The sequence below is a fragment of the Fringilla coelebs genome (assembly GCF_963513975.1).
Source record: "Fringilla coelebs genome assembly, chromosome: 1".
NCBI classification, from domain to species: Eukaryota; Metazoa; Chordata; class Aves; order Passeriformes; family Fringillidae; genus Fringilla; species Fringilla coelebs.
The window spans coordinates 65237685-65251846 of record NC_140028.1 but is presented as its reverse complement, the minus strand read 5'-3'; the positions used below and the strand labels follow the sequence as shown (position 1 = coordinate 65251846).

Here is a 14162-nt window from a genome sequence, read left to right as displayed (position 1 = left end):
CCTAGTACATATATATGTATATATGAATTCACAACTGCTTGAGAAACATGCCAAAGCACAACTGCAAATGGGAGCCACCATGAAATCTGAATGTCTTTTACTGTGGTTTCAAGAGTATTAAAACAATGATAGATACCCTGGGTTTTTTTATGAGTGATTTGGGTGTTATATAGATCAAACACTCATAAGTTCAGATTAATAAAAACCAGGAAAGTAGTAATAATGATAATGGAGCAATGGGTAAATTTTTTTGCTGTTTAACACACTAATTCAATTTTCATTTAGTTACCTTCAAATACAAAGTCATACATCTAGAAATCAGACAGTGCAACTACACCTGCAGAAGAGAGGGCTGTGTTAAGCAGAGGGGAAGTGTTAAACAATGTAAATCCTTTACAGGTCATAAAAAACTGTCAGCAAACAAATTCTTTACAGAAATCCATAGCAATGACGTGATCTTCAAATGAAGGAAGCAGATTACTGAGAGCAAAATCCAGGGGCATTTTAACCTCAGTGCACAGCATCACGAAGGTAGATTCTACCTATAGTTCCTGTGTCCATATTTTTAAAAAGAAATGAGAGGAGGCTACAGGGAACAGAAATATCCAAAGGTTAGACAAAATATTTTATACCGAGAAAGATGATATATATATCTGATTATCTTAAAAAAAGATTAAAAGGGTGACTCATATTTAGTGACTGCTTTTTGAAGGAAAAAATACAGGAATCTAAGAATGAAAGGCTTAAAAAAATTTGGTAACTGCAAATTAAAGCAAACAGGCTCACCTTTTAACAGTGAAGTGATGCTATTTTGTAACATAACGATAGCTGTGTCACTGCCTGCTCATCTCTCCACTACTCATCTATCTAACTCCAGAACTGTGGTCTCTGACTGCAGCCATGTTTCAGGTTTCATGTCCTACCTCTGGTAAAACAGACTTTTTAAGCCTACAGATCAAGTCCCAGGTCACCATTTCATATTTACTGTATTTTCATTCATTTAAATACATCAAATAAGTTCCTTTTCTCTGTGACCACACAACTGGCGATCAGGATGAATGAGCAGATGACATACATCAAACTTGTTATTTAATAGCTAGAGGAGCAAACAAAGCAAAATTCAAAAGTTCTTCTCTAAAGCCATGAAAGTGACCTATTTCAGATATCCCAGTCACTGCTTTTACAAATATTAACCTCCTAGTATGAGTCCCTTTTAAAACTGTGTAGACTCTGGAACTGCTTGCTCCCAGTCTTTTCATGATTTAGGCACTGTTCATTACCAATCTTTAAGCATGTACAACAGAGAGACTTGCATTATTCCCTGCCTGTTCTTTTGCTTACTTTCAATACCTAAATGGAATCAATGCATTTTTAGTTCAAATGACTTCACGAAGTTCACTTTTTATTCCTTCTTGCACAATGTGGCACATAAGGACAGGTGGCTTCTTGAAAAATACTGCTCGTTTTAAACAGTTTATTCATATTTACAGACTACAGATTTCAAAGACTGATGCACAAACTTCTAGATGAAATGGCAAATTTTTCATTCCTGGAGGCAGGTGGATAACTCCAGCAAGTGACAGCTTCATCTTGGGTGCCAATATTTTCTCTGTACCAACTTTCATCATTTTTAGATCAGGTTCAGTGTCTTCACTGTGATGAAGCTCTTATAAAAATTGCTGCCTCCACTATGAGTGGGATACGGAGCAATAACAAAACTGCTGCAGTTTATCTCCCAGAGGTATAGAAGTAAAACACCACCACTTACCTAAATAAACTGGGCTGTAAAGTGTGACAGTTCAATAACAGCTTCATGGGCAGCTCACCTATTCCTACAGGAAGATAAATTCAGTTCTGGAAAGCAGAGGTCACTGGACAGGTGAGGGCATGCCTCATCATAGGTGTGGTGAGGGGTGAGGTAAATGTCCCAGCTTGTTGGAAAGAATCCAGCCCCTTCTCAGTCTCTGGGACAAACTGGCACAGATTTCAAGCTCCAAATTAATAACCTGGTGAGCTGTAATAGCAAGAATGCAAGTATTTAAGTGCAGAATCAGTTTTATTAAACTGAATGGGATTATTTTATCCTTTACTTCCATTTTAAAAGTAATTTGATAGTTTTCAGCAGGGTGTATCAAGATGTGTCCGCCCTTGCTGATTCAGAACTTTGCAATATGGTGATGCTGCAGACCAACATAAAACAGTTTCAGTGCACGGAGCTCACTGAAACCACGGAGGGACCTTGGTGTTACACAGAAGATACTCTGAACAGTGCCTGCAATAGCATGTTTTATCTGTTTGCACTGTTAAACAAAGAGGAGAAAACAGATAGGCTTCTCACTTTATTTTTCATTATTTAAGAATATTTACATTTCTGTTTTATAGTTTTATTTTTGTTTTTAAATTTTTAAATTTACTTCATCTCTGTAAATAAAGAAAAAATTCCAACTGTTAATATTTGGCAAAGGCATTAGCAATTGCTCTGAAATGTCACTCTTTATTGTACATTTTTTTTTCTTTTGTGGATGGTATAATAGAGTAATTGGAAGAACAATATGGTGTCTACATTACTCAAAAATAGCTGTTATTTTAACTGAGTGTAAGAAATCAGCTGTGGTGGTGTCAGAATCTGGAACAGTCACCTGTCAGTCAGCTAACCTCAGGGTGTACTGCCTCCATCTGAGCAGACACGGCTTCTCAGCACTGTAATTCCTGAAGACTTCTCCCTCACCTGTCATTTTTGAACAGCTATTGTCCTGAATTCAGCCACCAATACTGTAATTCCCATACACACAACCCCAGACAAAGTCTGACAGTCATTAATATACATGAGCTCTAAGATTTATCCTCCAGTTGACCTAAATACATCTCTACCTGTTGCATACCAGGAATCTGACAATCTTATTCCCTAGAACAGTTCTGAGGAGTTAAGCAAGTTCAGTCACTCACAACTGCAAATGATTTTCATAATTGTACAATGGAGACAGTCATAGGAGACATCAGGTGTCACATTCCCACTCCACTGTGGGGATTTAAAGAAGAATGAAGATTTTCTGGAGGGGGTAACCTAAACATGTAAGCAGTAGGAAGCCAAAAGCTAAAAATGTAATTTGAACCTGAGTCTTATTTCAGTTTTTAGTGTATGGATTCTTCTTCCTGTGTTATTGGGTACTATTTTCCTCCCTAAAACATTTTATGTTTTGGTTGCGCTCTTCTTATCATTCCCCTCCCTTTCAGCCTCCAGGGGGAGAAATAATAAAAAAAAAAACCCACATACAATTAAGGAACTAACTTAGATTGGTATTTTTAGTATTCCAGGACTAAATTTTTGGCCTGGGCAATTTCAGTGGTTGTTGTGTACCCCCTCCTTTGCCAACACTTGTTGAAGTAGCACAACATTCAGAAGGTCTGTAATGAAGGACATGAACCCTTAGCTATCAACCACAAGGCTACTGGCTGAATTATTTCACCTGCTCATTTTGCAGTTGCTGTAAACAAACCTAAAATAAACAAGCATCACCTCCAGCTACAGTCACTTTCCTCATGTTATTCTAATTACAGAAAGCTATAGAATCTGATTTTTTTAGAACACCTCTGTAACAGTTTGTAGACATCAACCAAAAAATAGTACTTACAAGTGTGAGAGATTCAATACTCCTGCCTAACAGACGGAAAAATTGAGACAAAGGCAAAATTACCTTCTCAAGATTATACAGCAAGTCAGTGGCAGAGTACAATTACAATTCAGAACCTCCTATTTTCTAATCCTATAATCCTCTTTCCAAAATCTATTGAGCACAACCAAATAAGCTGTTTCAGTGATGGCCATGAATGTTGCACGCCAGGTACCTCAAACTGACTGTTCGGACAATGACACATGAACTGTTTATAGCCATAATAAATATTTGAATTCTAATTACTTCACATCCCAAGTTTCTGACCAGCAGCCCTACATTCAAATGGTTTAATTAGGAAAAAATTTTTCCTCATTCTAAGTTGTTGAAATAAGATGCTAAGTCAGCACTGTATAAAAGCTTGTCTTAGGCCAAAGGGGGAGATAAAACCAGTAATTTGTGCCTCTCTGTGCTGCACTGTAATCCTAGCCCTCAATTTCACTCCATTTCTGAGTGCAGACTGTATGTCACACCAGCCTGGCAGAGTGAACTTGTCTCAGGGCTCCACTCACAGCTGAATTCAGAAAGTCTTCCCAGGTAATGACTGTTGCTCCTCACCCTGGCAATTCATACTTGCAGGTGTCTCTTAAGCATCTGATGCTGCTCCTGGCAAGAGAGCCCTTAAATGTTTGAGTACCTCCTCAGTAACCCACCAGCAAAATATTTCCAAGTTTGCTTTGTACCAGTGAGCTGTCTATTTCTGACTGAACCAAGGGGTTGGATGAACTGCTTGTGAGGCTGTCAGAGCACCTGCCAACTATCTTTCCTAAAAAGCCCAACCAACAAACAGACCCTCACTTCATCTCATGCCCAATCCACAGGTCAGTCCTTATTATCCACCTGAAAAGTGGGTAGGCCTGGAAAACACTGGGTTTTTTTGGTCATAAGCTGTTTACTTTAAAGGTGTACTAAATAGCTAAACTCACAAGGTATCATAGAGGTTTACAGCACACAGGCCTTTTCTTCTGCTGGAACAAAACACACAGCACGCACCTACAAATGTGTATCGTTAACACTGAGAATCGGAGCTTTTAAAATCTTCAGTTCCTAAAACAGCTTATATCAAAGCATGTTAAAGGTGTAAAATATTTCCAAGAAATTTCTCTGCTTACATTTTACTTTCATGTACAAGCTATGGGTATTTAGAAAGTAGAAGCTCTTTTTCATGAGCATTCAAATTTCAATCAAACCTTTTGAAGTACAGCAAGTTTTCCACTACTTCCAGGTTCTTTGATTTTGAGGAGCCTTACATATTTTGAATCAGTCTCTCTAGTTAGATGAAGCTAGTCTGTTCTCTCTCCTCCCATTGCCATGAATTCATTTGAATGGCCCCCAAGATAGATGTGTATGTTAACTAACCCGCTCCTTTCTCTCCAAACTCTCATTTCCAGTGATGAGACATATGAGTGAACAGACAAACCACCCAACATATGGAAATACAATAATTACTGCCTCTGTAGTACTTAGCCACAGCTTCACAGGCTTAGAGTCTCATTGTCTACAAGCACTAAGCAAAAATACATTAATTATAAAAGTTATTTCAATTGTAAAGTTGTGGAATTGTAACTGGGCAGAAAAGGTCTTCAAGTCATCATACTATCTAATGCTACAGCAACTTCAAACACAGTGCTCAACCCATTTCATCTTTCAAGTCAGGACACTTTCTCACAGTACTCTGGCAAACTTGGAGCTGAAACAGGACAGTTTTCTGAAAGTTTAGCTTGGTACCATTTGCTTGTAGGTCAGAGGATGATCTAACACTTCTGCCTCAGCAGAGTCATATTGAGAAGCCTGAGGAACACCACTGGTGACTGAAGCAATTTTGGCTCTAATCAATTCATGGGCATACCAATTCACTAGTTTGCATTCCACATTAACCTTGGCTATATGACCTCTGAGGCATTACTGCTCTCAGTCATTCTCTCCACACCTGTTAGGAGAGTTCTTTCAAAGGACACAAGAAAAGAAAAATATTCTAACGTCTCACCAATCGATTAGAGTGAGCCTAAGCTTGGTAGAATCTTAGGGCAAGCTAGATGGAATCTGAAACTGCCCACCTGAGCTTGAAACTATCGGTTCAGTTATCAACATCTGGGGGGAAAGGGTGCTCAAGAAAAAAAACGCAGTGTGTTGTAGTAATGAACATCAATGGAGTTTATTTTCATTTTGCTTAATTAAACCAAAATGCAAATGCACCTCAGAGTCTAGTGATTCAGCTTCATCCTTCCTAATTTAACAGTGTGGTGGTTTTAAGGCTTCACGTTTAAGACGACGACAACAGATCTTGAAGCCCATTGCTTCCCCCTTCAGTTCTCCGCATCCAAGGCCAGAAATTCCGGCAAGAGCCGTCAGTATCGCCCCTCGCTCTAGGTGTTCCAAGGATGAAACACTGTCACGCACATGATTTCGCGACTCGTGTCCCCAGCCGCCAGCTCCCGGAGCACGGCGCCAGCTCTGTGCCCTGCGGGGCCGCGGCCGGCGCTACCCCTTGCGCTGCTTGTGCCGGGGGTTGCTCTTGCAGTACACGTAGAGCCGCCCGCGCCGCCGGACCATGTAGCAGTCCTTGCAGCGCCGCCTCAGCGCCGTCTTCGTCTTCAGCCCGGCCGGCGGCGGCGGCCCGGGCGGCGGCGGCACGGCCAGCAGCCCGCGGGGAGCCCGCCACGGCGGCGGGGCCCAGCTCGCACAGGCCGCGGGCAGCCCCGCCGCCCGTCCCCACGGGGCCAGCGAGCACAAGGACGAGCGGCATAGCGAGCGCAGCGGGGCGGCCGTGGCGGCGGCCCTGACCAGGAGGGACAGCATGCTCGGCACCCTGCGGGGACAGCGCACCGGTCAGGACATACGCACCGCTCCCGCTCCCCTCCTCCGCTCCCGCCGCTGCCCCCACACCACCCACCGCCCCCACCGACGAGGCCACCCGCCTCGCTCCCCCCACCGATGAGGACCCCGCTGCTCGCTCACCCCTGGCCACCCGCGGCCCCCGCGGAAAGCGCCGCTCCCCGCCCGCAGCCACGTGCGCCCCCCGCCGCCGGAAGCGCGCGCAGGAACCGGGGCGGGGCGAGGCCAGCGCCGCCTGGCCGGGAGTCACGTGGGCGGCGCGAAGATGGCGGCGCCCGCCGCGACCTTCCGCTGGCTGCTGCCGCGGAGCCGCCCGCTGCTGGCCCGCCCGGGGCTGGCTGCTGCCGCCGCCGCCGCCCGGCCCTACGGTGTGCGGGCCTCCGACACCGGCGAGCTGGTGACGCACACGGGGCAGGTGAGCGCGCGGGGCCCGGTGTGCCGCCCCTCCGCTGCTCCGGGAGGGCGGCGGGCGCGTCCCGGCGGGGCCGCGGGCAGCGTGCTGGTGTAATGCGATGTAACGTAACGGGGAGGCCTAGGGCGGACATCGGGAGGAATTTCCCCCTATAATTAGTGATTAGGTGCTGGAATAGGCCGCTCAGTGGAGCGTCCGTCCCCGGAGGTGTTCAGGAAATGGCTGGATGTGGCGTTTAGTGCCACCGTCTGCTTGGCACGGTGGCGTTCGGTCACTGGTTGGGTTTAATGATGTCCGAGGTTTTTTCCAACCTGATTTATTCTGTGATTCTCCGTTCAGCGCGGACAGTGGAAATGCGTGCTCCTGGATGATCCGTATACAGGAGGTGCGCGCCGTTTCGAAAAAAAAACAAAAACAAAACCAAAAAACCCCCATTGATCAGGATCGGGGTCATTGGCCAGTACCGAGCGTTCCGGTCCGAATCGGACTTGTGAGGCAGCCGAAGGGGTGACAGCGGGAGGAGGCACCCTTGTGTCAGTGCCTTGTAATTCCAGGTTATCTCTTTTCCCATGGAGAAGCTGGGGCTGGTGTGGTGCCTTGAGATGCCAGCGAGGATGGCCGTGGAGGTAACTTGGGATAGCTGGCCCTGTGGTTACTTAGTGAACAGAAATAAATACGAAACCTGAATTTCCCAGTTTAGTTCGCCACCTAGGTGAGATCAAGGAGCAGCATTATAAATAATACATTTGTGTTCATCTTTGTGATTAGGCTCTTCTGTTTTCCGGCTTTCATGCCAGCCCCAACACCACCAGTTTCCTTGTCTCTTGTACTTTCCAATGTGCAATTCAGTCTTATTTTTTTTAAATTTCCGTTTTCTGTATTTCAGTTTATTTATTTTCTAAGTTTTTGTGTTCTATGTTTGTAGTTGTTGCTTTGTAAGTAAGATCAAGTTTATTTTGCATTCCAGGTATATGACGAGAAGGATTATAGAAGAGCTAGATTTATTGGACGACAAAAGGAGGTAATTCATTCTACTATTTTTCAGGGGAGAGGGGGTAGTTTATGGGGTTTTCTTTGCCTAATTGTCATTAAAAACCTCAACCTCATTGTCATTAAAAAACCCCAAACCAAAAACACCCCAAAAAACCCCAACAAGCAAGAAACTGACTAAACCCAAACCCCATAAAAAAACCACCCAACCAATGAGCAAAAAATACCCCCCCCCCCAAAAAAAAACCCCAAAAAACCCCAAAAAAAACCAACCAAACAAAAAAACCCTCAAAAACCCATACAAACAAAATCTACCAAAACAGAACTGGTTTGAATTTGGGGTTTCAGTAGGGTTTTTTCCTTAATGGTAAAAAATTTTTCTAAGGCAGCTTATAGTTGCTTCTGTCTTACCTCCCTGCTTTTGATAGACTTGGAAAACTCAAGACTTGCTCTGCATTTGCTAAGTGCTTGCATTTAGGGTGTTAGAGTTGTAGGCATTTGAACATCTTAAACTTGGAACAGTTTTTGTTTTAAGCATGTGTTTTAAGAAGTAGTTATTATGATTTTAGCACATTTATATTCAGAAAAATCACGCAATTAAATACTCTGCTGAATTGTTCATCTGTTTATATATCTGTTTACATCTGTTTTGAAGCTTAATTTGCTTCTGTGTAGTTAAAATTCTGATCTTTACCCAAATTACATTTTTAATGAGTCAGAGAAGCATTTGCTGAAAGAGTGATGAAACAAATAAAAGTAAAATGTAGTCTATTCTGAAATAATGAAGCCTCAAATGCAAAGTCTAACAGTGCCAGCATCATCCAAGTGCAGTGCTGTAAAGGTGGCCCTGTTGCTGCTGCTTAAAATGTCACATACCCACTCTATGAGAAGTCCTTGTGCACTGAGTTTTCTCTAACGATCATGAGGGATCTGCTGGCCTTTGGGATAGAAATAGAATTATTTCAGCTAAAATGTATTCCTCGATGCCTGAGCCTTTGAATAGTGCCCTAGTGTTAATGCTATAAATGTTTATGTTCAGCAGAGACATTAAATATAAGGTGTGGTAAATTTTTTAAGTAGTTTAATATAGTTATGCTTTTCCTAAATTAACCTGAACTAATTAGACTAATTTCCAAGTTTTCACGTTGAGTTTACCTCACTGTGTGACGGATACAATTTAACTCACGCTGTGTGGCAAAAGTGGGGATTCTACATGAGAAATAATTAAATGAAAATGTCACTTAAAATGTTGAATTGGCTTACTTCAGGGAGGATAGTTGGCAAAGCATGTCTCTCCCAAGTGTACTGCTGGTGTCTCTGCTACTTGTGTAACTTTGTAGGAAATGCTCCATAAGCCTAATTCTCCATGGGGCAGCTGTCCCTCTAACATGCCTTTACCATCAGGTAATTTCAGACTCTATGTGGTGTGGAACATCCAGGGTTTTCAGTTCAGCCCAGTTCTTCCTTCTCCAGCAAAAGCCAAGCTCTGTGTCTGCTGAGCAAGGTTTAATGTTAAGTTTTAATGGTGAAATTGAGACAAAATTTACATGTTAAATACTTTTAACAGTCTGTGCCTATTAGTAGGTTCTCTCTCTAGGGGCTTTGCCATTATCCCACAGTGTGTTTCAGTTGCCAATATTAGGATTGACAGCTGTGTCTGTAGTCTGAATGTTGTCATGTTTCTGAAGCAGAAGCTCTCCTGGTGACTGTTCTTTCTTGGTTGCTTCTTCCCTTTGCCTTTAGTAGGTTCAGGTGGTTGAGTCCTGCTCAGGATCAGCCCATTCCCCTCTCCTGTTTGAGGGGGACACAGCCTCTAGACTCCCCCCTGGTCAGGGTGTCTGGGCCTGTGTGCTTCAGGTGGCCAGGCCCAGGGGCATGGCCTAGAATAAATAATAAATAAACCCTAAGGGGTTTATTGTCCCCTTAGTTCTGCCAACCTAGCTGTTAGTGACATCCATGTGTTTTAGCTAAAATCATTGGTTCTCTGTGGAGAACTGGGGATTAGTGCTTCTGGCAAGGGCCTAAAGCAGCAAGCTGGGAGAAAACTGATCATGACAGCTGCTAAACTGCATCTGCCACAGTCGAGCCAGGACATCCTGCCCTTCTGTAATCCCTAAGGTAGAGCAGGACCTATATCAACACTGCCATTTCCACTTCAGTTCTGCCCTTTCTATTGGGCTGGTGCAGCAGCTGAAGGTGTGAGGAAGGCTCACCTCAGTGCTCATCTGCTTTAAATATTTTCTCCTGCCTTCCTTCTACATCTTTGGACTGAGATCAAATCCAAGTTTGGTTTTATCTCTTTGGTTTCCCATACCAGGGACTGGCACAGGTGGATAGGTGGGAAGAAGCAGAAATGAAATTGTCAAATTGCCACTCTGGCACGAAGAAAACAGCCTATTGATTTATGCTTGGAGGATGGCACATCTGGATGTTCTGAGGGAATTGGCCTCTTCCTGCCACGTACTGCTGTGCTTTAGTCAAAGAGATATGCTGTAACTTCAACCACTTGGGCTTCTTTTGTGGTGTGTTTTCCTGGTGATTTCCTAGACTGTGTCTTGTTTAGTAGGCTGAACCACTGACAAGTCTTAGCTGTACAGTGGATGAGAGGTCTTTGCTTTTCTCTTTCCTCACAAGTACCTTTTGTAGTTAAGAAGTGTTGGGATGAGTGGGGTTCTTGCTTCTAATCTTGAAGCAAAGGTGTGTAATGGTTTTATCTCCCTCCTCCTTTAGCACGAAATGAAGGAAGCACAATTTTGAGTGTTATTAAAAACAGCAGTAAAAGTTCTTGCTGTTTGGCAAAAATTACATGACTTGTAGAGGCAGCCCCAGACAGTGGGGTTCTTGATGTTACCAATTTCTTTCAATACCAGAACCTAATTTTTTTGTTAGCTTTTTTTAGCTATCATCTTCTTTTGGTAAGGACAAATTCTTAGTTGGCAAAACTGACTTTTCCATTACTGTACCAAAAAATGCAGAGACTTAATGGGAGGCGTGGTGGAAGATGCTAAGTTGTTAGGTACTGGGATTATTTAAAAACACCATTGTAATGTGTAATATGTATTTATGTAATAGACACATAGCTGTCTCTTTTTGGGGAATCTCATCTTTCTTCCAATACCAGCATGTTTATACACAGAGCAGTACATACTGCATCCTTTGGGTGTGCATGTTATTTGATATTCATGCATGTCTATGAAAGCCTTTGAAAAAAGTGGCCCCTCCTGGAATACTTTTCCCAGAATTGTAGCGGTAGTTGTCTGCTCAGTGCACACTTGGATAGTGTTAGATTGCTGTAGGCCCTGCTGAGGGACAAGCTGCTGTGTCACCAGCCTGCTCAGACATGGTTATGTTTTCCAGGCCATGCAGGTGTGCTCTAGGAAGAAGCCCTACTTGTCAGTGATGTGCCTATTCAGGAAGTGTGTATGATGGATTTACAGAGTGGGGTAGTGGCATTTAAAGGTTTTTCCTTTTTTCTGATGCTAAACAATTTGTCTCTCTGACTGTTGTTATGTACCACATTCATATTTTCATGAGATTCCTGTGCAGTGATGGAATAAGGTGCATGGCTAGAGGCTCTAAATTACCAGCAGTTGTTTTATCTCATGCCTGACCTTACTTGTCTCACTATTATTTTTGAGTTTATCAGCAAAGATTCTTCTGCAATTTTATCATGTAGTCACTAAAGCAGAATGCAGTGTTGGTTAAATATGTTCTGTTCTTGTCTACTTGTTTCTGCTCACCTCTCTGCTGAATCTGCTGAAACCTGAGCACTGATGTGGCCTGTATATCAGGGGAGAGGAATTACTTTTGCAGAGTTTATTGTTTAGTTCCTTGATCTGGCTTATAGCAGAGCCTTAGAGATGGTGGAGGAGTTGGGAGGAAGCCTAAGCAGGAATTTCTCAAAATGGCTGTAGTGGAACTGCCTGAGGAGGCAGCAAATAGCAATTGCTTTCTGTTTGATTGGGGAGGGTATCTGAAAGTTTCCCTCTTTTCCTTACAGGTGAACAAGAATTTTGCAATCGATTTGATAGCAGAGCAGCCTGTGAGTCAAGTTGAAAGCAGAGTGATATCATGCGATGGTGGTGGTGGAGCTTTGGGACATCCCAAAGTATACATAAACTTGGTAATGTCGTTATTCTGCATATAGCATGTTTTGACTGTGCATTCTTTTTTGTAAGATTATCTGGTTTTTGGAATGCTAGTTTAACAAAATAAAAGGAGTAACCACCTGAGGTGCTATTTTATTTGATGCCTGATATAAATCAGAAGAATTAGAGGGCTTCCATTTGAAGTTACAGAAATTTCTTTTTGAAGTTTAGGTTTGTTTAGTAGACAGTATTTTTTAAAAAGAAATCAGGTGAAGCAGTAAGAGCAACCACTGAGAGCAAAAATTAACATCCTTGCTGCATTTTGAACTCTAATTATTTAATTGCCACTGTGTAGTTTGACCATACATTTGCAGTATTTTTAGGACTATGCAGTTTATTTTCAGTCTTGTAAGTTCAATGGAAAAAGAAGGAAGAAAACCAAACAAACCCACCTCTCTTTCAGTCTTTGGGAATCTTGGTAGTTCTGAAGACTGAATATTTCAGTCATGGCCAGAGAATGAAGAATAAATGTTGTCTTATCCTCCTGTTGACAGTAGTGATAATTTCCAGTGTATTCTTGTTCTAGAGGGTGAAAATATCAAGGCTACTGTCCTATGACCTTAATTGATGCAGCTATGGCTTAGGTCTTGTTCTCAGGTAGAGCCTGATTGCAGATGTTTTAAAATCTTTGTCTGCTCACCTAAACTTTGACATTTCCTAATGCCTGAAAGAATGGTGAGGAAGGGCTGGTGTCCTTAAGTGTCAGTGTTGTTATGACTCCTAACTAGAATCATAAGCATTTCTATTTTGAACAAAGTAAGAATTTAGTAATAATTCATTTTACATTATCCAAGGTCAAGTGTTTGGAGGTTCTGATTTGTAACATTTAGGAAGGACTTTAGCCTTAACTTCTGTAGCACACTCCTGATCTTTTTATGTTTATTTTGTTTGATGTGTGCCACACTCCTGAAGAATCTTTGCTTCTAGTGTTTCTGAAAAGACTAAACTCTGTACTTTGGCAATATTGGTTGGTTTTAAGATGGCACAAATAAATAAGAGAAAAAAATGTAATTTCTTAAAGTTTTATAAAGTGAAACTGGCAGCTGTTGTATCTTTATATTTTTGCAGGACAAAGAGACAAAGACCGGAACATGTGGCTACTGTGGACTTCAGTTTAAACAGAAACATCACTGAATGATCATCCCTGTGTGCTTGCAGATTTCTGTGCAGATGTTAATGTTCAACTATAAATAAACAATACATTTAGAAAGCCAAGATTTGTGTCTATCTTAACTATGGAAAGTCCAGTCTTTACCTTTTTAAAACCCAGCTTGTCAAGTATTTGAGAGCTGAATGGTATTACAATATCTGTTTTGTACTTAATATAGTTTTCATGTCTGGCAGACTTCTTGCAGGTTTAGAATTGGTGTTTGGCTGGAGATAGGTTTGGTTTGTACTGGGTAGATATGTATTTTTTTTCAACACTGAATGGGCAGTAATTGTTTACTGGGTGATTAATTGTCCTTGGTGTTTGTCTTTTGTCACTGTGTGACACTCCTAATTGGTTCATGGTCCAGTATCTATAGCTAGATTTGCAGATGGAAATACAGAATGATACTCAGCATTACAACACTCATTCCTGGAAGCAAGATTGTCAGCCTTGAATTAAGTAGCTGCTCTTGTAACCTGTTAAAGAAGCCACCAGTGCCTGGAATGGTGATCAGTGTGAGCTGGAGAACTACCCAAGCTGGCATGTGTAAAGGTGAGGACATAACCATTTGCCCTTCATTTGAAGGGGTGATAGTGTATCTGGTTCTGACTGGGATCCGAAGCTTCTCTTTGCAGCTGAGATGATGACTTTAACTCACTGCAGTGCCTGGGCAGCACCGTGACTTGCAATTGTCCTCCATGGAACAGTGCTGAAAAAGAGTTGTCAGAGTGGACATTGCTCCATTACAGGTGGTAGCTTCTGCTCCTTTAATACAGGTAATTTGACACTGAGAGCATCTACCTAGGCTGTGTGAGGCTGAACGGTTATCTCTGTAGAAATCATGTGTTTAGAGGCTGTATTGCATGTAAGTAATTGCATGGACACCCCTCTTTTTTCATTCACTCCACCTATAAAAGATTTACCTCTTTCTGTCTCTTCCCCTTATTCTTCTCCTC

The 14162-nt window shown here is 42.4% G+C and overlaps 2 protein-coding genes across 2 annotated transcripts; one reads left to right on the top strand and one right to left on the bottom strand.

Annotated features, from left to right (window-relative positions):
- Positions 1-5809: 5809 nt before the first annotated feature.
- On the bottom strand, positions 5810-6704 carry MRPL36 (mitochondrial ribosomal protein L36). The gene is made up of 2 exons (XM_084210295.1): positions 6630-6704; positions 5810-6480 (listed from the first exon to the last, which is right to left on the bottom strand). The coding sequence occupies exon 2, from the start codon at positions 6468-6470 to the stop codon at positions 6153-6155; it is 318 nt and encodes a 105-aa protein (XP_084066421.1). The 5' UTR covers positions 6471-6480; positions 6630-6704; the 3' UTR covers positions 5810-6152.
- A 39-nt stretch (positions 6705-6743) lies between these two features.
- Positions 6744-13271, top strand: NDUFS6 (NADH:ubiquinone oxidoreductase subunit S6). The gene is made up of 4 exons (XM_084226801.1): positions 6744-6921; positions 7886-7939; positions 11909-12031; positions 13125-13271. The coding sequence occupies exons 1-4, from the start codon at positions 6772-6774 to the stop codon at positions 13188-13190; spliced, it is 393 nt and encodes a 130-aa protein (XP_084082927.1). The 5' UTR covers positions 6744-6771; the 3' UTR covers positions 13191-13271.
- Positions 13272-14162: the final 891 nt, after the last annotated feature.